The following is a 25,605-nucleotide window of genomic DNA, read 5'->3' on the forward strand; positions in this document are numbered from 1 at the left end:
CTGGGTGGCCGTCTCCATCTGTTACTGCAGGGTCCCACCTCATGTTTTCCGCGACGACTAAGATGGTCTCTGTACAGTGTCCCAGCACACAGTAGGCGCTTAGTAAATGAACAGCCCTCCTTCTCTCTTGACTCCGATGGGGGAGACCCGGGAGGGGGGCACCTCAGCAGCATCCTCCCTCCGGGGTTCCCCCCCCCAGCCAGGAGTGAGTGACCCGCCCCATCTCCCCTTCTGACCCCAGAGCCACACAGTGCCCTGTCTCGCTGCAGTTTTAATGACGATGGTGGTGAACCCCCCCGCACGTCTGGGCCAAAGCTGCACCCCCTCCCCTCCCCTCCCCACCCCTCCCCCCGGGCGGGCCGTCCAGGAGGCCGTCTCCCAAGTCCCCGCTCCCGTCCGGCCGCCCTGGGAGGGTAGGGGGGCTAGGGGAGGGGCGAGCCGGGAAGCGCTCGGTCCTGGGGCCCCGGGGCGGGGCGGGGCGGGCGGCGCGGAGGGGCTAGGAGGCCGGGGCCTCGTCGTCCGCGCGGTGGCCGGCGTAGAGCGCGGCCAGGGGCCGGAAGCGCGGGCCCCAGCCGCTGAGATAGGCGAAGTCCTGCTCGGAGCCCGACGAGCCGCTGTGCAGCGAGCTGAGCGAGGCGGCCGGCGAGTCCGCGCCCTCGAAGGCGTAGGTCTGGAAGGCGTCGTAGGGCGGCACCGACAGGTCCCCGTCCGCCAGCGCCACCTTGCGGCTGATGAAGTCCCTGAACACCGAGAAGTCTGGCTCGGGGCTCGGCGGCCCCTGCGGGAGCGAGTGGCGCTCGGACGGCAGGTGGGCCTGCGGGGGGGTGCCCGCGCCCCCGCCCGCGCCCCCGCCCGCGCCCCCGCCCGCGCCCCCGCCGCCGTCGCCGCCCTTGAGCTCGCCGCCGAAGTCGTAGAGGCTCCGCAGCGCCGACATGTCGTAGGCCTCCGTGTCCTGCTCGCCGCCGCCCTCGTCGTTGTATTTGATGACATTGTCCCGCATGTCCTCGTCCTCGTCCGAGCTCAGGTGGCTCTTGTGGTGGCGCCTGAGGGTGAGGATCAGCAGCACCAGCACTGCGCGGGAGACAGAAGGGGCACGTGAGGGCCGGGCCCAGGGGCATTCCGGGGACCCCCCCCCCCCATCACCACCACCATCCCTCACACACAGGGGAGCCGGCCCAGCCTAACCGCTGGTGCGAATTTCCTAGATTTCTGTGCAAGAAGACGCTTCTTACAGTCAGAACTGTACTGGCTATATGGATAGGTAGTGAGCTACCCATCTCGGGAGGTGTGCAAATCGAGGCTGCACCACCAGGCTGGGGTGATGGCACAGATGGCAGTGTTAAGAGATTTCAATGGGTGTGGGGGGCTGGATCCAACCTCTGAGGTCTCCATCCTCAACTCTATGAAGAGATCCAACCTGAGAGGTCTCTAGGTTCCTGGGGGCCCGGGGTGTGTGTGTGTGTAAAGGGGGCAGCTGAGGGGCAGATGGGGCAGGGGAATGAAAGATGTTTTCAACCTGACCTCTCTTTCCGCCTTACCCTCCTCTGTCTATTCCAGAAGTCCCGAGCACCTGCATTTGAGACCCCTTGAGTCTCGGGTCAAGATGTCCTCTGCAAAAGCCCCCACCCTGAGAGCTCCAGGCCAGGTTCCGAGCCTTCACCTCCAAGCTCCCCTGGTGAGGAGTCCCTCCCTCTGTCTCTCCGGTTCTCAGAGTGCAGTTGCTGGACCACCAGCAGCAGGAGCATCTCCTGGGAACTTGCTAGAAATGTGACTTCTCGGATCCTGTCCTAGATCTTACTGGCAGGCTGTCTTGATGAAGCCTCCAAGTGAGGCCCAGGCACTCAGGTTTGAGAACCACAGCTTCCCCCACCCCCAAACACACACTCTAAACTCTCCTTGGGGCCCCAGGGCGTGTGCCCCTAGCTTGGTGCCTGGCAGGCAGTAAGCCCTTGAAGCATGTTGTTGAGCGAATGACTGACTGAAGAGGTGGATGGAGAAGTAGTGAGTATAAGGATGAAGAATGAGAGGATCGCTCCTTCTTGTGCTTTCTGCACTTGACTTGCAGGACTCCACGTTCTCTCCTTCTCCCGCTACACTGATCACTCATTCTCCGCCTTCTAAGCAAACCTCCCCTTGCCTGTCTGACCTCTTAAAATCAGATGTCTCTGGATGGGGTCCTTGGCCCCGTATCCACACCCCTCCGTGGGTGCTCTCTTGTGGTCCATTTTGGGGCTGACCGCTCCCACATCCTAGCCTCCCACTCGGACTTACTTCTCCCTGTAAATCTACCTGTACGTCCAGCTTGCTCCTCAGCAAGTCCTCTGGGCCGACCAAGAGAATCTCACACTTAGCACTTGAAATAACCTTCCCCCTTCCCTGCCCTCAGTCTCCTCCGTGTCTGTGACGGCAGCCCCAACTTTCCAGTTACTCAGGGCTTTTGTGGGTTTTTTTTTTTTTTCTTTTCATGGATGGATCCCAGTGCCTGCAATAGTCTAGTACATGGAGGGGACTCGCTGGATGGATAAATAAGGAGCTGATGAACCATTGAGAGAATTAAATGGGTAGGTGAGTGGGTGGATGGAGAGACACGTGCTGGGTACCGTGCCAGGCACGGGATTCTTCTCGCTGCTCCTAACAGCTCTGGCGGGGCCAGTGGCCAGAGCCAGCTGCTGGGGCCAAGGGGCCGGGTTCCAGCCGGTGACCTAACAAGGTGGCACATGACAGGGAAGTGGGTGGGGCCTGGGAACAGGTCCGGAGGGAGGGAAGGTGTCAGGAGAGAAGTGGGAAAGATGGATGGACAGCTTTCGGAGTGGAGGCTGGGAGCTGTGGAGGGGGATGCCCGAGAGAGCAGATGGTGGGGAGTGCGGGCGGCGGGCAACAGATGTGCCAGGCCTGATCAGCGATTCCGCCCGTCACCTTTAGAGCACTGATGTGCACTTTCTTCGTTTGTGGGCAATTAGGCAGAAATTTGTTTGCACTGCCTCGGAAAATGAAACCGCTGTAAAGTGCACCCTCTGGAAAAAGGGTTTCTGAGCCATGGGCTGGGGAGGGGAGAGAAGGGGGGCTGGGGCCTCCCAGCCAGGAGGAGCCTGCCTGCCCAGGGCCACCGCAGGGACCCGAGGAGGTGCAGCAACACTGGCAGGTTCTCGGCGGGGTGGGTAGCGGCCACCGCACCAGCGCCAGCGGGCAGGCGGCTGACATCTCCCAGGGAACAGAGCAGAGCTGTTAGCCACAATCTGGACCACACTTGGGTTCTTGGAGCTCTGGCTGGTTGCTGAAGTCCGGCAGTTGGAGCTGAGGTGAGGCAGTGGGAGGTGGCATTATGGCCACTGGAATCCAGCTCAGCATCTAGAACTTGACCTCTTCACTGGTGACGCTTTGTAGGCTCAACTGGATGCTGCTGGGATTGCTACCAGAGTAGATTTCGTCTCTTCAAAAGTCTTAAGATTTTTGCCCCAGCTCTCCTTGGGTTTTGCCCAGTTGAGCTTCATAGCAGGTGGCGTAGTTAAAGGGAACACAAGGTGAGGAGGCCTGATTTCAAGTCAGAACACTATGTACCCTTATGCAAGCCACTTAACCTGCGAGCCTCACTTTATTCCTCTGGAAAATGGGGATGATACACCCGGCCACATGGTTGTGAGGTTCACAACAGCCCCTTTTTACTAAAAGGATTTTACTAAAAGTCCTACATAGATAATAAAAAGGACAGTGGACATGAGAGAATTTTTAATAATATGCTTATTTTTAAAAACTGGGGAGAGTTTGGGCTGTGTAGAGAGGATGGCCGGCATGCAAATAGTCTCAGGTAGGGGTTGACACTTTGTGGAGTTGGTGGTGGGGCTGCTCCATCCTTAGAAGACTTGTCACAGGAGCTGCACCTTGGGGCTTGGACATCATTGGGGCCACCCTTCCTTGTGAGAGAGGGAAGCTGAGACCCGGGGGCAGGGGGTTACTAGGAAGCAAACCCAGGGCCCTGGGGTGGAGGCCAGAGAAGCAGGGGCGGGGCTCTGGGTGGACTCACCGACCAGGATGAGGACACAGACCAAGAGGGCGATGAGGGCGCCGGGGCTGAGGGAAGCAGCCATGACAAAGGCTGTGGTGTTGCAGGACTGGATGGCGCCAGAGCTGTCACAGCCACAGATGCGGATGGTGAGCGTGCCCGTGCTGCTCAGCGTGGGCGGCCCGCTGTCCACCACCAGGATGGGCAAGAAGAACACGTCCTGCTCCTGCCGGTTGAAGCCCAAGTGCTGAGTGTGCACCGCTGCTGTGTTGTCTGCTCCGGAAAAAAGGGAGTGGCGTGTGACTTGGGGTCCCGGGTCAGCCTCCCCTGGCCTGGCCACCTCCTGATGCCACCTTGGGACTTGTCTCCCTCTGCCCCAAGCTCCTGTCTCCCAGGGGACCCGTGGATCTACTCCTCGATCTCCCCAAATTCTGCCCCCACCTGCCCTGACAATCCTGTTCCCAGCCATGTAGCCCATCGTTCCGTCCTTAGCTGTCACAAGATTCTACTCCCAGCTGTCTCAAGATTCTGTTTTCAGCTATTCCAAGGTTTTGTCCCCAGCTGCGCCAAGGTCCTGTCCCCAGCTTTTTCAAGATTCTGTCCCCAGCTGGGCCAAGGTCCTGTCTGGGGCTATGTTAATTTTTTTCCCTCATACATCTCAACAGCCTGTTTTTCTTCCACCCCAGCCACCCAGTGTTCCCTGACCCTGGGGTCCTGGGGTCCTTGGGTTGTGGCTTACTGTGTCCTGACAAGTCCTGGGTCACAGAGAAGACTGAGATGTCTTCTCTGGCACCTGGCTCTGGCTGAGGGAGCTTTCTTAAGAGACTGATACTGGAGGGCTGAGGGCATAGTCCCTGGGGCCTGATGAGGGGACCCTGGCGCACCAGGGTCTTCTTCCTACACGTGTGACCAGAGAGGACAGTGAACTAACACAAGTCATGCTCATTACACCACTTCAGCCAGTTTCTGGGAATGCCAGGCAGGCCTCAGTGGGACTCTGGTCTCAGGGCATGGGCTTATGTGCTAGGCAGTGCCCACTTCCCCCGCCCTTCCTGCCTCTCTTGTATAGGTCAGGCCATCCCTGAACCTCCACCATTTTGATGCCTGTCAATGTGGTGGCACAGACTCGGGGCCCAGCTGGCTGCTGCCCCCACCCCTCACAGCCAGCTCCACACAAGGGGCCCTGCCTCCCTGTGGGGAGCCCGGGCTTCCCTCCAGAGTCCTTCTCCTGCCCTCACAGCCTTCCTTCCGGCTAGTCTCTCTGACCTCCAGCTTTGGCATTCTGGGTCCCCTCCCCAGCTCTGGGGTCCCAGTTACTCCAATTCATTCCTTAGTCCTGGCTTCCCCCAATCATGGACATGATGCAGGAGGAAAGAGCTGACTTGTGACCTTGAACACATCTGTGAAGTGAACTAGAGGTCCAGCTCAAACAAGACTGCTCATGGGTTTTAGCTCATGTGATGGTATCATGAGGTTTTGTGACATTATTCTATCTACTTTTACACACATTTGAAAATTTCCATTAAAATATTTAGAAAATAATGCCGAGTCTATCATTTACTAGCTTGGGACCTCACTTAGCTTCTCCGGACCTCAGTTTTCTCATCTATAACTGAGGCAAATCGTAGGACATACGTGTGAGGGTTATGTGGTGAAATTCATGCATAGCCCTTAGAATCAGTCCCAGCACATAGAAATTCTCCATAAGTCCTGGCTATTCTTTTTGTCCATGCCCTACCCCCATGGTCCCTGTGCTGCACCACTGGCCTGCTCTCTGTGTAAACTGCCCTGCTTCTACTCGCCATGTCCCTTGCTAGCTGGAATACCCTTTCCACCTTCTTACCTGGGCAAATTCCTCATCTGTCATGCTCCAGCTAAATGTCACCTCCTTTCTGTGGCCTCCTTTCTCCGCTTCCCTGGGAAGGAAGGATTTATGGCTCCCCCTCCCTGCTCTGACTATGCAGGTGCCATGCACACTTCTGTTAAAGCACTTGTCACATTGTGTTAGGTTAGCGTGTGCCTGTCTCTGTCCTGGCACTGAGCCAGATTTAAAGACTGGCACTTGAATGAACCACAACTTTTGGGGTAACTGGTGGTCCCCAGGTCAGCTTCTCAAGCTCTGGCTTCAACTGCAGCTGGCCTATCAAAGGGGATATCAACCCGAGCTGTGAAAATATCTGCCTTCCTGAGGGGAGGAATGAAGTTGAGAGCAAGATAAGAACAAGGGAATGATGTGGGGCTCCTCTGCATTGACTGCATGCTTTTGATGTATCAAGGACTGTGTGGATGTTTTAAATAGATAGTAATGTTTAATTGTCCTAACCACTGAGAGTTATGACATTATTTACATTTTATGCACGTGGAAGTTGAGGTTCAGAGAGAAGTGATTTGTCTGAATTTATCCAGTGAATTGGTGACATAGCTATCTTTCCCATCCACCCATCAAATCACCCATTTATCCATCCATCCTCTATCCGCCCATCCATCCATCCTCCATCTACCCATCCATCTATCCACCTATCCACCCATCCATCCATCCTCTATCTATCCATCCTCCATCCGCCCATCCATCTTCCACCCACAAATCCATCTATCCTCCATCCACCCACCTATCCATCCATCCATCCATCCATCCATCCATCCATCCATCCTCACTCACCCATCCATCCATCCTCCATCCACCCATCCATTTATCCATCTATCTTCCATCCACCCATCCATCTATACATCCATCATCCATCCATTTATCCATCATCCATCCACACATCCATCCTCCATCCACCCATCCATCTGTCCTCCATTCACCCATCTATCCATCCATCCATCATCCATCAATTCAACCATCCGTCCATCCATCCATCCATCCATCCATCATCATCCACCCCCCATCCACCCATCCATCTTCCACCCATCCATTCACCCATCATCCATCCATTCATCCATCCATCCATCCACCCACCCACCTATCCATCATCCGTCCATCATTTATCCATCCAATAAGTCTTTATTGAGTAATTACTGTGTCCTAGTCCCTGGGAGAAAACAATGGAGAGCTAAACCAATCACAGTCCTGGATATGAACTTATATTCTAATGTGAGAGACAAATGTTAATTGAGTAAACCCACAATTTAGTCTATAATTACAAACCATGGGGTGAGTGCTAAGAAGGAAAAGTACAGGAAGAGCGCCTAACAGAGGACTCTACTTAAGTAGTCTGAGAGGTAAGGGGAGATTTTCTTGAAAGAAGTGATATTATTGCTGAGACCCAAGTGGTGAGTTCAAGGAAAGGGGGCACCCTATGCAAAGGCCTTGAGATTGGAAGAAGCATAATTTTCTCAAGGAACTAAAGCAGTCCTTTGTGACTGGAGGGATGAAGGTGATAGCTAGAGTGAGTCAAGGTCAAGCTGGGGGTGGGGGTCAGGAGCTCATCATGGAAAGTCTTAGAGGCCATAGTCAGGAATTAGGGTTATTTTCTTAACGAGAGGCCATTGATTGGTGGGTTTTAAGAAAAGAAGAGACTGAGCAACATGCCATCCATTCATTCCACAGAAAATACTAATTGAGCACCCTCTCTATGTCAGGACTATCCTAGCACCTGAGGAGATGGCAACGAACAAGACAGACATGGCCCCTGCCTTTGCTAAGCCTACATTCTAGGCAAGGGAGTTTCTAATCTAAAACACAAGAGTGGACATGGAAGATCAGTTAGGAAGATATTCTGTGTTTTAGGTGTGAGAGGATAGTGGTAGTAGAGGCATAGAGAAGTAGATAGATTTGAAAAATGAGTAGCTGGTTCTGGCTCAGCCTCAAATTCCTAAGCAAGAACAGGGGAGAGGAGAGGAGATGTTTGTTTCTCAGGGTTGCTGTCTTTGGCCATGGAGCCATATGTTCTGAGAGCTCTGGTCCCTGCCACTCCTCCACCCGACAAAAGGGAATCCCTGGGCATCAACCCTGAACTTCCTGAGTTGCCTTCCTCGGCAGCAGCTGGCTTCACCTGGGGAAGCCGCTGGTCACTCCAGACCCTTACCCCACCCTTCCAGGCAGGATCTGCGCCCAGCATTGTACCCATCCATCTGGCCTGACATACATCAGTGTCAATCCCTGGCTGCAAAAGCAATATTTATAAATCACGTTTCCAAACTGGCTACAAATGTGTACAAAGAAACAGATGGGTTGGGGTAGCTGTTTGTCACCCAGGATATTTATACGGTGAGGAGGAGGGGGCTTGGCAGGCCGTGGGAAGGGGCTAGAGAGCCAGTGGAGGAGCCCTTCCACGGCTGTGCTGAGCTCAGCATACGGCTGCCACTCGTGCTCCTGGAGCCTGCACCAGGTGGTCACACTGGATGGGAGCGTTTGGCGGCTCCCCGTCAAAGAGGGCAGTTGGGAAAGAACTTCAGGCTCCTTGGATTGGAAAGACTTGTGAACTTGGCGAGGTCAAGCCAGGGCTATTTGTGTCTCCTGGGGCCAACTCAGGATACCGCTGGAATAATGAGCAGGCAAGGCACTACCAGTTGTTAAAATACTGAAATACTTCCAAAGAGGTTTCAACAGCTCTGACTCTGCATGCCCCAAGTCCCCCTGCTGTCTCTGTCTTTCCCCCATGCCCACCCCTAACTTTGACACAATCAAGCCACTAAGGTAGTACAGTAGGGCTCCAGGGTCCTGCTCCAGGTTATTTTTGGTCAGTGTCCCTTTCGGTTGGTTATCTGAACTGCACTGGTTGTGAAATATTTTTAGTATGACTAAAAATACTAAATAATAATACTAATAATAATACTACTATTTCTCTTGGAAATACAGAGAATCTGGCTTCACAGGCCACTGAGGTCCCTCCTTTTAGAGGGAAGGGTTGTAAAGGCATTGGGGGTGATCCCAGACCTGTTCCAGGGTCAGAAAGAACCAACATGACTTGATCTCCTAGTCCTGGCATCCACTCACTCCAACCAGACAGGCTTTCTGTTCCTTGAACATCCCAGGCCTGCTCTCACCTCAGGGCCTTTGCACTTGCTGTTCACTCCACCTGGATCAGTCTTTATCCAGCTATCAGCATGGCTCACTCCCTAAATTCCTTTACATTAGTACTCACTATTGATTCCTTCAGAGAGGGTTTCCCAGACCATCTTATTTTAAAAAGCTCCTACTCTTACTCTGCTTTATTTTCCCGTGTTTTGTTTAATACCCACTATGTGCCAGGCACTGCTGTAGGCACCCATGGCCCAGCACTGAACAAAACCAAGTCCAGACTCCTGTGGAAATTGCATTATTCATCCTCCAGCCACTTAGCATCCCCAACATATTATCACTTGTTTAATCTCTACCTCCCCTCACCAGAATGTCACCTCCACGAGGGCAGGGATATTGGCTTTTTTGCCACTGCATTTTGGGCACTATGTTTCAATAAATAATTGCTAAATACAGGAAACTACATGTTCTAGGTACTAATAATATACCCCAGCAGCCCTCATCTTGCTGGGGCTCCCTAGCCAGGTGGCTAGGCACTTTCAGCTCCAATTTACAGATGACAAAACAGAGGCTTAGGAGGTGCAAATCTTGCCAGCATTGCACAGAGAGTCCCCAGCTGAGCCTGGGCTGGGATCCAGGCCCCTCACGCCCAGTCCACTGACCACTCCCCCACCCCCACCTCCAGTTCAGTCCTCAAAGGGTCAGACTTGGGCTTCTTGAGGAATTTGCAGGGGCATACAGCGGGATCAGTAAGGCTGGGCAGGGTGGTCACTTTCAAGGTGGCAAATGAGCTAAAGCAGGAAGCACTCTGGATCGGAGACAGGGACTCCCTGTATGGCCCTGGGTGGGCCCCTTTTCTCTTAAAGTCTCTGTTTTATCACAGGCAAAATAGGGGGAGGGGCAAGAAAACCACCTCCCAGGGCGGCTGTGAGGACGCAAAGGGAAACATGAGTGGGATACAGCACTTTTTAAATTGAAGGGTGGGAGTGAGTGCACGTGGCTTATTTCAATCTTCAGTTAGACCAGGGGCTCTTTCCATCCAGGACTCTGGCCCACCCACTCCTCATCTGTTCTTTCTCTGTATCTTTCCATTCTCTTCTCTTGGGGCGACCCCTCCCCACTCTGCCAACCCGCCCCCGGCCTGTTCTTCAGAGTTTGGCCAGTGGGCTAGGGAGCACCTTTAGCTTGATTTTCTGTTTGATCTTGAGCCCAACGCTGACCCTCTGGGGGTGCCTGGTCTCTCCACCTGTAATGTGGGAAGGGGAAGGGAGGCGAGGCCCTCCCTCCATGCCTCCTAGGTTTGGTGGTTCAGAGAAAACTCACCTTGGATGTCAAGCAGGGAGAAGTGAGGGTTGCTGGGAGCTTCAGGCACCAGGCGGAAATAGAAACGGTGCCCACCCTGAGGCTCATCTCTGTCCACAACGCTGATGGTCTGGATAAGCTAAAGGGTGAGGACAGAGCAGGGAGCTGATGTGAGGCCGAACCCACTCTAAACCCAGGTAGAGGGTGTCCTGGCCAGTCCTGGCAACAATCCCAGTCCCCAGCCCCTTCGTGTACCTGTCCTGGCTTGGCGTCCTCACACACAGCTGCCTCGTAGGGGGTGGCCAGCTCTGGGGGATTGTCGTTCACATCCAGGATTCGGATCCTGAGGGATGCCCGGGAGAGCTGGGCATGATTGTCTGCAGTGAGAGCACAGGAGCAGGGTGAGCGGTATCAAGTGTGAGATCGAGACAACCCCCCATCTGCCAGGAGGACAAGATGAGGCAGTGGGGTCACACTGAGAGATCTGTGGATTGATCCAGCAGGTAATAGGATCAGGACTGAGGACATTGATCATGAATAGGTCACCACCACCACTGCTGTCACCATCACCACCATTCGCTCATTACTGTCATCATCACTGCTAGTGTCACTATCACCATCACCATCACAACCTCCACCACTATAATCCGCAGTGCCACCCAACACCATCATCACCACCATCCCTACCACTGCTACTTTCACCATCACTGTCACCAGTACTCTAACCACTACCCTCATTAACATTATCCTTGCACCTCTACCAACATAATTACCAGTACCACCATCACCAACTTTACCACTCTCACTGTCACCAACCTGTTAGCTTCACCATTAGACCATTACCATCATGACCATCACCATCAAAATGAGTGCATCACCACCACCCTATCCAAGGCACCACCACCTCATCTCTATGATCACAAACACCAAGGCCATAACTATCAGCGCCCTTACCACCACCATCATCACCATCCATGCGATCACTATCTCCACCACCATCACCATTACCAGCCCCACCCTTTCTACAGTTACCTCCGCCATAAACACCCATGGCACCATCACATTGGCACCCCTACTCCCACCTCTAGCGACACTGTCATCGCCACTGCCATCAACCAACATCTCATCTTCAACATCCCATCACCACCGTCTGCACAGAACGCACCCGGAGCATCCCCACATCCATCATTTCAGGTATCCATGTGGAAATCCCGTGCTTTGGTTCAATTTATATCCCCACATTGTAGAAGAGAAACAAAGCATGAGAAACTTGAAAGAACTAGTCAGCTGGCAACTGGGTCTCTAGCCCCGCTGGCAGGGGCCTCTTTAGGGCGCAGCCTGGGAGCTTCCAAGCAGCCAGGAACCCTATGAGTTCTGGGGGGAGTGGGGCTGGTCGGCCGCCTCTTTCTCTGAACTCAGGCCACTGCGGGCTGACTGCAGCTGCTCCTGTGTTGATAAAGAGAAATGGGATGGGGAGGCAGGTGCAGCCACCTCCGGGGGTCAGGGAAAGAGGGGGGCGAGTCCTTAATTAACACAGACCTCGACCCCTCTCTGGAGCTCCCCTTAGCCGGGGGCACCTTATCTTCTCGGCTCACCCAGATCTGCTGCTTCAGTGATTAGAGGGGGCTTTTCTGAGGGCGGGAGATTGGAGTCGTGACTGGGAATGCCGGGCAAGCCGTTATTTTTAAGAGCGTGTTGCCGGAGAACTTAAACAGGCAGAAGGTGGGTGCATTTGGGAGGAGGGGGGTGGGGAGGGTGAGGCCCGCTGCCAGGACCAGGCACCTCTTTCCTTGCTGAGCAGAGGGAGGGGCACAGGGGCCTGTGTGGCATGCAGAAGGGTGACCTCAGAGTAGGGCCAGCTCCTCCGAGGCTGAGACACTCTTGGGGGGCTGGGTCCACTCCTGGTGAGACCCCCACAGTTGAGCCATTCCTTTACCATCTGCTGGGCCTCTTCTACCTCCTTTTTTTTTTTTAATTTCTATCTTTATTGAGATAGAATTGACAACATTGTGTAAATTTAAGATTCACAATGTGATGATTTTAGACACATATTGTGAAATGTTTTCCACAATAAGGTTACTTAACACATCCTTCACCTCACATAATTACCTTTTTGTTGTTGTCCTGCCTCCTCTTTCATTATTTTATTTCCTATTTTTAGAGGGAAGGAGCAGAGGGAGTGGGAGAGAGGATCTTAAGCAGGTTCCCCACCCAGTGCAGAATCTAACATGGGGCTCGACCTCACAACCCGGAGATCATGACCGGAGCTGAAACCAAGAGTCAGATGCTTAACTGACTGAGCTACCCAGGTGCCACCCTACCTCCTCTTTTAAAATGTCACAGGTCACCTCTTGGGAAAGCCCCAAACCTTTTGGTGAGGCTGTGGATCCCAGGTCTCAGAGGTGGGGCGGCTGAGTGAGTAGTGAAGGGTGAGCCAAGTGCTCACTTGCAGAACTGATCCCAGGGACCCCCGAATTTAAGGCTGGCCTAGAACCCCCAGAGCCTGTGTGCCCATGACATCACAGCAGCTCCAGCCTGGCTATATATTACAATCGCTGGGGAAGCCTTTTAAACACAATGATGCCCAAGCTGAGGTTTTTAAATGGCTATAGGAATCTAATGTGTGGCAAGGGTTGTCAACCACTGCTCCGGGGTGACTAGCAGGTGAGGGAGTCCAACCTATTATCTTACTTCTGGTGGACTTCCTCTAAACCCCTCCTGATCACACTTAGCAGCATTTGTGATCATTGCTAATAATTAATTCATAATTTTACCACCTTACATGTTTCTGGGAGTAAACAAAGACTCCATCAATTAATTAATCTTCACTTCTGTGCAGGACTTTTCAACTGATAACAAACTTTCTTATCTATGACCTCATTTGATCCTCAAAACAACCCGTAAAGGAGGCCTTGTTAAACCCATTTCATAAATGAGAAAACCGAGGCCCAGAGAGGGCCAGGGCCTTGCCCAGAGCCACAGGCAAGTCAGCATAGAGCTAGGTTGGCTCCTGGTTCTCCTGCCTCTAAGGCCATTGCTTTGGTCTAGATCCAAGGCCAGTAGGCCCTTCTGCCCCCTGGATATCTGTCCATCCAGTACCGACTACTGCTCAGACCCAGGTCCAAGCTGACTCCCCCAACGCCCAGCAGCAGGTGCCCTCCCCCAGGGGGCTGGGTCCTTCATGGGTCCCAACCCCCCTCTTGGCATCTCAGTTCAGCTGACTGACATGCAAATTAGTTTAATTATTTCTTCTTCTAAAATAAATTATATTTTGCAGTAGCTGCAATATGTTGTGTCAGGCAAAATTGCATTCAATATTTTTAAACTAATTGATGCAGCCTTGAGGAAGGCTGATTGACAGCCCGGAGCTGAGCAGGCCTACAGCCTTAACTGGTTCCTAGATGAAAATTAAATGTGCTCCAGCCTGGTGCTCCCTCTCTGAGCTAACTCACTAGGAATCGGGGAAGGTGGCAGGTGAAGCCCTGGAGGCCTGTGGGGCTGAGGAGGCTGGGCCATTCAGTAGGTGCCTCAGGAAGAGACTGGGATGGGGGCAGGAGAACTGCTGTGCACTGTGGACAGGTCTCCTACCCTCTCTGAGCCTTGGAGAAGTCCCTGATGTATAACGGATGGGATCAGACTGAGCCGTTTGGAGCTGAGACTTCTGGGTTTTGCTGACAATTATGAATTGAGTACCTCCTTTATGCCAAGGACATTACAATGAACAAGATCAACATGGTCTCTCAGTCTAGTGGCAGGGACAGACAGTACTCCAGACTGATAAGAGCTAAGAGATAAAGGTTCAGGAACGGGTGGGTGCAGGGATGTTTTCCCTGGAAAAAGTGACCTTTAGGCTGAGACCCAACTAGGAAGTAAGCAGGTGAAGGGGATGGGAGGGAAAGTGTGCCCCAGGGAATGGGAACAGCACGTGCAGACACCCTGGAGGAGCACAGAAGGCTGTAGATAATGAGACTTTGGATCCCTTCCAAGGAAGACCCCAGCCCTCAGCAAGTACACACCTGGAATCTGAACCAAACTGGGTTTGGATGGCTGGGGGCTACTGGGAAGGGACAAGGACATGGGGCTGGCCTGGTGACTCTGTTAAAGGTCCTCCTAGGAATGTGCTCCTTCCCAGAAAGACAGCAGCAAACACACACAGAGCATGTGCTGTGGGCCAGGGTCTGCACTGCCCCATTTCACCCTGTCAGCCATGGTGGGAGGTAGAGACGAGTGCTATTGACATTTTACTGAGGAGGAAACCGTTCAGAGAGGTAGCGAACTTGCCCAAGGTCTCGTTGGGGACGACCGATCAATCTGGGACTTGTGCCTGGCTCTGGTTCCAAAGGGGGAGTTTCTAATCATCAGATGGTACTGCCTTTCTTGCCATCTTTAGCTGTTGGAGTCCCACTTGCCCCATGTCCTAAACAAATGTCTCTGCTTCCTCTTGGAAGCTTTCCCTGATTGCCTTAGTTCTGGGCCATCAGAATATAAGCCCAAATCCTACATGGCCGCAGGCTTCCAGTCCTCTCCCTGGCCTTGACCCTCACCCCTCTCTTCAGCTCTGCTCCAAGTTTTGCTCTGTTCTCTCCTTCAGATCTGCGCCCAGATGCCTTCTCAGAGAGACCTCCCCTGATGACTTCTTTAAATGTGCCCCCTGCCATTCCGGCCTTCCCTACTTTCTCTCCGTGACACTTCCTAACCCCCTATATTTGTACTTACTTGCTCATCACCTGTCTCCCCCACTAGAAAGTAAGCAGGATTTCTATTTTGTTTACTGCTCTGTGGTGGCACATAGTAGGTGCTGCTTAAAAGATGGTCGAATGAATGGATGTCATTGTCCGTGGCATCCGTGACTATGCTGGGATACTGGGGAGGCCCCAGGAAGAGACCAAGACCTCCTGGGATGGACGGGTTGTGAGACTCACACCCCCTCCAGGGCCCCTCCATCTGGGAAGGAGTCAAGCTGTGACCCTGTTCTTGCCTCTCTTTGGACTAAGGTTTTCTCATCAGTAAAACAAATGGAGAGAGAGAGAGAGAGAGAGAGAGAGAGAGAGAGAGAGAGAAGCCCAGGGACAAGGAGGGGCAAGGGAGGTTTCAAGAGTGGGAGAAGTGGGGGAAGGAGAGAGGGACTGGCAGGGAATGGAGCGGGGAAGGAAGGAGGGTGGGGGGAGGGACAGAGCTTGGGGGAGCGTCTAGAAGGCATCGTCTTCCCACTCACTTCAGTGGGGGGTGGGCAGCAGAGCCAGACCCCCTTCCCAAGCTCCCCCAGCCCCTCCCCCTCCCGAGAGAATTAAATTGCATCCAAACACCAGGCTCTGATTAGAGCTGGCCAGCTGGGCAGGAAGATTTATCATCCCAATTACCCGCTGGCCAAGACAAGCAGGCAGGCCGGGGAGGGGGCTGGGTGAGCAAGTGGGGGTGTTCCAGGAGAGGGGTGTCAGGGCTGTTGAAAGTAGACTCCTTGCACCCCCTGCCCTGTCCTCACTCACCTTTAGCAGGAGAGAGAGGTTTGGGCACCTTTCTCTCTCTCTCTCTCTCTCTCTCTCTCTCTCTCTCTCTCTCTCTCTCGACTTTATCTCTTGAGCTACTCAGTGGAGATCTACCCAGTGGAGATTGGAGGCTTTGACCTTGTTGCGGGGGGGCGGGGGGGGGGCGGGGGAGGATGTGTAGTTCTCCAAAAGGTAAGGGAGGACTTCGGGGTGAATCAGGGGCTCTAGAAAGGGGGTGGGGTGGGAGAAAATTTTCCTTCCTAGGGCTGAGCTGGTCCTGATGTTCTGGGCTGTCCTCTGGAGACTCCAGGGACATGACAAAACCTTTTATTCCAGTCGGCATCTGTTAGGTCCTCAGGTGGCAAAGGATTCCGGGAGTTACCAAGAGGAGCCCAGGCCTGATTTACACACCTCTGGTGATGGGGAGTTCAGTGCCTCTCGAAGCAGCCCCTTCCATGCAGGGCTGTGCCAAGCCTCTTCCCCAGACGACACCACACTCCACTTCCCTGGTGATTTTTCCTGCCCACCCCCAGCTCATATCTAAGCCTGGGTCTTCCCAACAGCCTCCTATGTGTCCTCCTGCTCCAGGCCAGCACCCTCTGTTCACCCATGAGCCCGAGTGAACATTGGGACCGCACATCTGACCAAGTCACTCTTCTGCTTAAAGACCTGCATTGGCTCCCTGTTGTCTCCGCGAGATGCCTGACTCCTCAGAGGACATTCAAGGCCCTTCCTGTAGAAGCCCAGTGAGCTTCTGCATGCTCACCTCACCTCGCCTGCTCCAGCCGTCCCCCAGCCCCAGCCTCCAGCCACACTCAGTCTCCCCGTTCTCAGAATGGCCAGTGGACTGCTGAGCTTCTGGGTCTTTCCACTTAGAGCGTCCAAACCCCCTTTCCTCAGCCTTTGAGACCCAACTCAGATGTCTCCTCCTCTGGGAAGGATTTTTAGCTTTCTTCCCTCTGGTTGGGCAAGTCCCTCCCTGCTCCTCCTGTGTGCCCACTGTCCCCATCCACTCTGTGTTGTTCTTGATTGTTGACATGTCTCTCCCCCACCCACCCGTGAGCTCCGAGGTCGGTGGCCAATCCTTGTTCACCACCAGATCCCAGCACCCAGCCTGGACTGGGCAGTGGCGAGAGGCCCTCAGAAAACACTAACTGAGGGTAGATATGGGGGGGGGGGTTATCCTTGTGGCAACTGAGTACTCTATCTCTCACCCCACTGCAAGCCCTCACCCCCATTCCTATTGTCCTCCTAAGGAGCACTGGACTGAGAGTCATAAGGCCCTACTGCTGGATGTGGCCAGGGTGCCTTCCTTCCTTGGGCTGTCTCCCCAGCTATGAAGTGGGAGTGGGGGTGAGGGTAAGGGCTGGAGTCTATCGTCTCTGACATTCGTTCTCTCCTCGGATTCTTTCTCTGGCTATGAATAGCTCATACCGTGTGTCAGGAACCATGCTAGGCACTTCACATACACAGATTCTAACGTACATGCCATGTAGAAAGCTTTCAGTATGATGTCTGGCACGTTGGAAGCCGCAGATAAATAGAAGCTGCTATTATTGTAAAGATATGGTAAAATTATTATCTTTTAAATTACGATCTTTACAGCCACCTAACACAGTGTCATTTTAGAGATGAGAAAAATAAGGCAATGAGAGGGGGAGTGACCTGACCAAGCTCACACAGCCGGGAACTGTGCAACTGGCACCAGTTCTCCGCCCCCCATGCCGTCCTGCTTTCCTAACTGGGTGGGTCAGTAACTTTATCCATTCATTCAGTAAATATTTACACACGCCTACTAAGTGCCAGGCCCCATATGTATAGTGCAGGTGCAGATGAGCCCCCACCCTCTTGGAAGGTACAGCTTCCTGGGGGAAAACAGATTAATTAAATACTCGCACAAATGCATATATAAATCATAACGCACGCTCCATGGTATGCAGAAAAAAACGGGGTGCTGTAAGATGTATTTGGCCTGGGGTGACCCAGATGGGGAAGCTTCTCGCTAATCTGGTTAACTCTTTGCTGTTTCTGGCAGCTAGAGAATGCCCCCTCCAGACCAGATTAGGGCCAGACGACCCTGGAGGAGGGGGCAGGATGCAGCCCCTGGCACCCCCAACCCAGCACTGGCCTTCCAGTCTGTACCCCCAGCTCTTTGAGGACTGTCCCTTTACAACTGCCCTTTCCACCGAAGGATTCAGACACAAATTGTACTTTAAATTCAATATCGGTCATTAATATTTCATGATTACAAAACGTTAAAGATAATGTCAGTGGAAGGAGCGTCTGCATGGGCAGAATGGATGACTCAGAAGTTCGGGGAGAGGGGAGCCGGCATACTAAGTGGCTCCAGAGTCTTTGAGGTAATCCAGTATGACAGCGGCGGCTCCTGACTGAGTGCAGCCTTCTCAAAGGTGCTCACCGAGCTCCGCCACTGTGTATAAATATTTCCCCTCTGATTCTTGTCACCTCGTGTTTGTTACGCCCGGAGCAGGTGGGGCCACCATGACCCCACCAGCATCCTCTGTTTCTCCTGGAGCAGGTGGGGCCACCGTGACCCCACTGGCATCCTCTGTTTCTCCCGGAGCAGGTGGGGCCACCGTGACCCCACCGGCATCCTCTGTTTCTCCCGGAGCAGGTGGGGCCACTGTGACCCCACTGGCATCCCCTGTTTCTGAGGAAGCCAAAGGGATGCTTCAGCAGGAGGTCACGGGCAGGCAGACCCACTGGCATTACACTTGGAGCTCAGGTTGGCTGCTGGGAAGCAGAAGGTCTGGGGGTGGAACCCTAGCCCTGCCTGGATTTGCTCTGTGATCTTGGAACCATCGCTGTTCCTCCCTGAGCCTTTATTTCCTCGTCTGTAAACTGGGGATCATAATTTTGCCCTTGTCTCACAGAGATGGTGGGAAGCTGGAGTGGGTGTATTATTTGTGACACTCCTGGACTGGTGCCTGGCACCAAAGAAACATGACTCGAGGGGCATCCAGGTGAGAGCCGGGCTTCGGAGTCAGACAGGCTGGGGCTGGGAATCTGGACAAATGACTTCACCTCTCATCCATACAGTGGGGATGAGGCCAGAACCAGCACCTCTTAGGTGGGAAGGTACAACGAGCGAGCGCATCACACTGTAAAATGCCTTGCGCAGAGTAGGTTCTTAAGTCAAGTGCACAGAGTCAGGATCAATAGATACCACTAATTGAGCACTTATTAAGTACTAGGCAAGTTCTTTCCATGCATGATCCTATTGAATCCTCCCACTAGGTCTGTGAAGTGGGAGCCATTCATTTTCTCATTGATTAATACCTGGTTGGGCAGGGGTTGTTGATTGCAGCTGGGGGGGGGGGAGCGGAGGGGGGGGGTGTCTCTAGCCCAGTGATCAGTCTCCTTTCTGAGCCTCATCATCCCCATGGCCGGTTGCTAGGCACCGGTGGGTGGGAGAGGGGCGGGGCTCAGATTGCTGAGAGTATCAGGAAAAGGGAGCTAGGTGGTAATGCCCAGGAAGGAACCAGGCAGACTTGCTCCAAATCCCAGCTCGGCCACCGCACATCCTCGGGCAAGTTTCCTCTCTGAACCTCGATCTTCCCATCAGCAAAGTGGGTGCTGATCGGTTACTGATCATACTTCAATAAAAGTCCACACTAGGAAGCATCTAGCCCAGAATACGTATGAGGCAAACACTGTAAAATGTTTGTGGGAGAGTCCCCTCCACATTCTTTCTTCTGTGAAATGGCAGCATTACAGGCTTTGTATGCCACTCTGGCTGCTCGCTGAAAAGAGACCCACTGGGCAGCAGCACAATGCTTAACTCAAGAGTGGGACGTCAGGCAGTGTGACAGGCTGTGGGGGGAGATGTATCTGTGGGCAGAGAGAGGCGGCGGCTCTGCCCAGCAGCCAGGCCAGTCCCCCTGGCTGCCCAGGGAGCAAGTTCAGGGAGGTAAGGAGGGGGAGCTCTCCTCCCCCCCAGTCCAGCCGCCACTTCCTCTCCAGCCACCTTTGTTACCTTCCTTTCATGCGGTGGAGGAGTGGATTCAAAGGCTCCAGAGCAGCAGGCACTGAGGTTTGAGCCAGCTTTGTATTTTCTTTTAAACTGAAGTTGAAAGAGACGAAGGGAACTTCAGCCTAGGGACTTCCTTGGCCCACGGGCCGGTGGGGCCTGCAAAGTGGGAGGGCACCAGCAGGGGGAAGAGTAGGAAGGCTGGCAGGGGGCTCACAGAGCCAGGAGGGGCTTGGGGCCCGAAGTGCGGAGTGCAGGAGTGTGTGCAGGGGCAAGTTTGAAAGTCACCCACCCACCCACCCACCCACCGGAGGCTCAGAGGCTCAGAGGCTCAGAGGCTCTTCGAGTCTCTCTGTTGTCATGGCTGCTTACTGGCAGCTCTGTTGGCTCCTGGACCTTGAGAGCTGTTGGGGGGTGGTGCGGGGGTGGAGGGCTTGGAGACCAGGTCCAGGCAGTATTGCTCTGGTTTTGGAGGAGTCCTGGAACAGCCCTCTCCCCTCTTCTGGGACTCTGTGAACCCCTGTGGTCTTAGTTCCTCACCTCCATGGCCTTACTTATCTGGACCCCATACACAGGCCGCCTCCCCTTTCTCTTGCAGCTCACACTGTGCCAATGGCACCAAACTGCCTGTGGGCACACGCACGTGTGCACACACACACACACACACACACACACACTCTTCCAGAAAGCCAGGTCAAGCTCCTTGAAGTAGTCCCGGACCCCTTTCCATCTCTTCTCTCCATGCCCATCATTCCATCAGAAAGTCCCAGGGTGCCATTTTCAGCCCGTCTCCCAAAGCTGACCACATGTCACCTATCGCCCTGCACCAGGCCACTGTCTCATTTTCCTGCCACTGTCACACTTAACTTCCACTTGAGCCCCTGCTTCTCCCCTCACCCCCCAAATGGCCTATTCTCATGCAGCAGCCAGAGGTATCCTGTCCCTCCTCAGTTCAAATGGCGCCCCTGTCCTGTGATTCCAACCGTATTCAGAGTAACGCCCAAAGAACTTGCAATGGCTGATCACTCTGCCCCTTGCCAACCACGCTGGTTTCCTCGCTATTCCACCAATATGCTGGACAAACTACCACCTCAGGGCCTTTGCACTGGCTGTTCTCTGTTTAGAACACTCTTCCCTCACACATGGGCATGACTCTCTCACTTTCCCAAGGTCTCTGTTGAAACGTCTCCTTCTCAGAGAGGCCTCCTAAGAGGAACAACAGCCTTGTCTTTCCAAACCCCTTCTCTGGCTTTCTTCTTCTTCCCTGGTTTATTATCACTAGCATTTCACATCCTCTGACATGTGTACACCTGTTTGCTGACAGTCTAGCGCTCCTCCACAAAGACAGGAGCTTTTTTGTCTTGTTCAAGGCGGCATCCTCAGCTGCTAAAAACAGGGCTTCGTATGCAGTGGGTGCTCAATAAATGCTGAGGGAAGAAAGCCAGCTTCACGACCAGCTCTCGCCTTTTGGCTTGGGATCCTGCCCAGGTTCTTTGTTCCAACTCCCGGGCTTCTGCCTCCCGCAACCCGGCCACCTGGCCACCTGTGCCGGCTTCTTCCTCTTCGCCCCGCCCCCTCGGCCTTCGCCCCGCCCCCGACATTCGCCCCGCCCCCGGCTCACCCGCCTCCATGGCCAGCACCGTGATGTTGTGCCAGCCGGCCGTCTCGCGGTCCAGCCCCTTGCCCGTCACGATGGCGCCCGTGTCCGCATCGATATCAAAGATCTGGTCCAAATCCGAGTCGCGGTCGATGGCATACCTGAGGGAGGCAGGGCGGGGCTGATTGAAGGCGCCCTGGCGCCAGGTGGAGCCCAAGCCCAGGTCCACTACCTCCACCCCCCCACCCCGCCCCCCACCCCCGCCCCTAAAAGAGGGACCACCTGCCTGGGAGACGCCAGGAGCAGAGAACCCCCTTCCAGGAGAGGAGGGGTGGAAAGGGATCTGGGTTTGCATCTCTGCCGCACCGGTACCTGCTGTGCGACCCCGGGCCGCCCTCAACCTTTCTGAGCCTCGGTTTCCTCAGCTGGGTAATGGGGCTAGTCATTTGCACCCCTCGGTTGTGAGGGCTGGAAGTGGGCAAAGTCCCTGGCACGGAACTAGCCGTCACTGTATATCCGATTCTTCTCTTTCCTAAGAGGCGACCCTAGCACGGGGCTTGGGAAGGGGGGGGTCGGCACGGGTGGGGGAACAGAGGTGCAAAGGATCGTTCGGAGAAGGGCGGGCAGGAATCCTCCCGAGAAGGGCAGCCGGTGCCCACCGCGCAGCCCCGAGAAGCAGGTGGAGTGCGGCGGCGGGGCGCGGGATTCGGGGCTGGGCCGGGTCCCGGGGGGCGAGGGGAACCGGAGCGGGAGGGAGGCGGGGGGCGCGCAGGCCGCAGCCGGGCCACGGGCGGAGCCAGCGCGGCCGAGGGCTCGGGGACGGCCGCGGCCCCTCCCCGCCTGCGCAGCACGCGCGAGCTAATCTGCGGCTTTTCAGTTGCCGCGTGAAAAAGCCCTTTGTTCCGCCTTCTTCCCGGGCCTTTGTGCGGCGGCTCCGGGCCTGAAAGGCCTGTGTCCAACACATGTCTCGGGCGGCGGCCCAGGGAGGCCCCGCGGCTCCGGCCGCCGCTTCCCTGCGCTGATAACGCGGGCGGGGGCGCCGCGGGGCTGCGCGGCCCACAAAGGCCTCGAACGCCAAGCAAGGGCGCATTGTGCGGCGAGGACAAAGACGCTTGGCCGGGCGGGGCTCACCCTGAGCCATCCGGCCCCTCCCACACGGAGGAAGGGGACCCTCTCCGCAACTCCCAGAGGGGGAAACTGAGGCCCAGGGAGGCGAGGGCACCAGAAACGCCCCCTGCGGGAGGCTCAAAGCCCCGAAGCGACCCCCTAGTGGGGCTTAGCTGCATTACAACTTCCCCGGGGCCTCAGTTCCCCCATCTGTTGAATGGGAATGATGACACTCACTGGGACTGCCCGGGGCCTTTGCGTAGTCAGCGCGCTGCTGCGTTTGAATCCTAGGCTACCGCCTCTCCCTGTGTGACCTTGGACAAGTCACTGGAGCTCCCTGGCCTCTGCTTATCTGGAAAAGGGGGTGATCTATACTCACCTCACTCTGCTATGGGTTAGAGGAACTAATTCATAAGACGGGGCATAGGCACAGGTGACATCCCTTATTTTCATGGTTACTGGGGTCCAGGTGAAGGTGGTGAAGGCTGTGACAAACTATAAAGGGCCGTACTATGGTATAGTAGGCATTTACAGCCCGTCTCCCAAGACCCCATCAACTCTCCTTCCCATCCCTGAGCTGCCAAGCCCACATCCTCCTTGCCCCTGACCCTCCTGAGTCCTCCTGACCTGGGTGAAAGTATATGGGGGACTTCAAACCCAAGATGATATACTTCCTTCCGCTAGTACAGCACTTAATAGTTTATAGTCTGCTTTTCCCTTAGCCATCCCCCCATGCATTCCTTTATGCCTAGACATTAACTGAGTGCCTTCTCTGTGCTGCTCTGTGCTAGGTCCTGGGGACAAAAGGGCAAATGAAACAGATGAGGTCCCTGCCTGGCATCCTATGAAGCTGATGGGATCTCCCCAGTTTTGCAGATAAGAACACTGAGGCTCAGAGAGGAAACTTGCCAAGCTTTGACTGCCAAGTATGGTTGAGCAGGTTGTGTCCTGCACAAAGGAGTGAAGTGGGGTTAAAGTCTAACCAGCGTTCCGCTTGCCAAGCCATGTGTCCTAGCAGAGGGGGTATCTTCTCAAAAAGGGATCTTTTTATTTATGCAAAGATGCCGTGTGGGTTAGTGATGACCCTGCTCAAAATTGCACAGGGACTGTCACAGAATTGGAATTTGTACCCAAATTTAGGACTCTCCACCCAGAGTTCTTTTTAGCTCACTGCACCACCCAACGCTGCAAAGCACGGAACCTCAGGTCCTGTTTGCCCCCAGGCTGGCCTTGTCAGATGTTTGGGTCCAGAGGAGGTAGAACCAGACTCTGAGCGTCAGCTCAGCTGGGAGGAACCTCCTTCTGATTTTACTGGTGGGAGAACAGAGTCCAGGAGAGAGCCAGGGCCTGACACCGCCCAGGGCTCCTGACCACTGGGGTCAGGACTGGGCAGGAGGCAGGGCTGCTGGGAGGATGCCTACCGCCTTCTCACTTCTCCCGCTTCTCCCATTCCTGCTTAGATCTCCCTCCTCTTTTCTCTCCTTCCCATTTTTCTCTTTTGTTCCCTCCTGGAGGGGAAGGGGGTGGGTGGAATCTAAGTGGAGGCAGCTGTTCCCAAGGCCATGGGGCGGGCGGGAGAGACCTGCCATTAACCGGCAAAAGACTTGGGGCTGCAGGTCAGTGTGGCTGGCTGAGCCCAGGTGGTTTTGTTCCAGCTCAGGAAGCCAGCCAGTGAGTGGGAGGGAGGGCTGGAGGGGCTCGGCATGAGGCAAGGAGCTCTGCCGAGGCCTCGCAAATATGGGGGGGGGGTGGTGGGAGAGGGGGGGGCTTATGGACCTCACGTGTAGGTACACGAGTTGTATGTCTGGTCTGTGTTGTGGGTGGAAAGTGTGTGTGTGTGTGTGTGTGTGTGTGTGTGTGTGTCCTGAATATATGAGCGGTGTGCATGTGTGTCTGTGTGTGTGTGATATGGCTTTGCTGTTGGAAAAGCTAAGGCTCAAGAGGCAGCTGCTTAGCCCTGGGTGTGGATCCAAGTCCACGATGCCCCTGACAAGTCACTTCAATCTTTGAACTTTAATTTGGAGCAAAATGGAGATGATAATCCTACCTTGCAAGTTGCTGGGAGGATTAAATGCCTAGCTTCAGGGATAAGGTGCCTAGCTGAGCTCCTGGAAGATTACTCCATGAGAGAGAACGATTGTTATTCTAATTATTATTCAGAACCGTCTAGCAATGGGTACACAGGAGTCCCTCCAACTAGTGTGTGGTCAGTGTTCCCCGAGGGTGGGAGGCAGCTGTGGGTCTAGAAGAAGGTCCTGCTCCTCATTCAGTCAGCGGGGACCTGGATGGCAGAGAGCTGAACCAGAGCAGGTGTGGGAGGAGGAGTGGATCGAGAGAGCATGGGTAGGTGTTAGCTAGTGTGTTGTGTGTGTGTGTGTGCCTGTGCACCGTGCAAGGGAGGCCCTGGAATGGTGGTCAGGAGTGTGGAACTGGTGGCCATCTGCCTAGGTTTGAAACCTAGCTGTGTGACCTTGGGTAAATCACTTAATCTTGGTTCCTCCGTTTCCTCCTCCTCTTAAAAATGAAGACAAGAACAATACCTTATTGAGTGGCTGTGAGGGTCAGACAATAGCCTCTGGTAAAACACTTCTAGCAGCACTGGGTACCTGCCACATGACCTATGGATTAGCTTAGGTTTGTGCCAGGCCTGCAGAAGGGCTTTAACATGCATGAGCTCCTCCAATCTTCCCAGGCACTGTTATCACCCCCATTTCATAGATGAGGAAACTAGGCTAAGAGAAGCCAGGTGCCTGCCTCACCCTGGGTCACAAGGGCCAATTAGTGGCAGAGCCCCATTCCCAGCCCACATCTGCGCAGGACCTCGTGTCTAAGGGCACCCTCCTAAGGGCCAGACAGGCACAGCTGCAGACACAAAGCACACACTCCAACAGCACAAAATGCTGCTGTGGCCAGGGTTAGGTGGGGGATGTGGGGAGGGTACTACTTCCTGGCCTGGGCGTGCATTACGTAGCATGGTTTTCCCCCACACAAATGTGTGCAAACAGCATGCACACAGGCACGATAAACATAAGAGGCAGCAGGCTCGTGTGTGTGCAGGCTTCCCAGGGTCCAGGTACATATGTGCACAGCAGGCTGAATGCTGCAGCCCCTACCAGAGCTACTAGACAGAGAATCTCTTCAGATGCAGAAGGGGCTCCC

The 25,605-nt window shown here is 54.5% G+C and overlaps 1 protein-coding gene and 1 long non-coding RNA gene across 2 annotated transcripts in view; one reads left to right on the forward strand and one right to left on the reverse strand.

Moving 5' to 3' along the window:
• Window positions 1–478: 478 nt before the first annotated feature.
• CDH22 (cadherin 22) overlaps window positions 479–25,605 on the reverse strand; it is a 66,922-nt gene continuing 41,795 nt past the window's right edge. The window contains exons 7-11 of the mRNA XM_038572499.1: window positions 21,364–21,500; window positions 10,521–10,642; window positions 10,287–10,404; window positions 4,022–4,273; window positions 479–1,071 (exon numbers count right to left, since the gene is read on the reverse strand). Of these exons, the coding sequence (XP_038428427.1) occupies window positions 497–1,071; window positions 4,022–4,273; window positions 10,287–10,404; window positions 10,521–10,642; window positions 21,364–21,500 (1,204 nt within the window). The 3' untranslated portion in view covers window positions 479–496. The remainder of the gene's footprint in view (window positions 1,072–4,021; window positions 4,274–10,286; window positions 10,405–10,520; window positions 10,643–21,363; window positions 21,501–25,605) is intronic.
• On the forward strand, window positions 877–5,530 carry LOC111092079. Its single transcript, XR_005377928.1, has 3 exons — window positions 877–1,049; window positions 1,558–1,675; window positions 4,108–5,530. It is a non-coding gene; the product is annotated as an uncharacterized LOC111092079 (long non-coding RNA).

This window comes from Canis lupus, chromosome 24 (assembly GCF_011100685.1).
Source record: "Canis lupus familiaris isolate Mischka breed German Shepherd chromosome 24, alternate assembly UU_Cfam_GSD_1.0, whole genome shotgun sequence".
Lineage (NCBI taxonomy): Eukaryota > Metazoa > Chordata > Mammalia > Carnivora > Canidae > Canis > Canis lupus.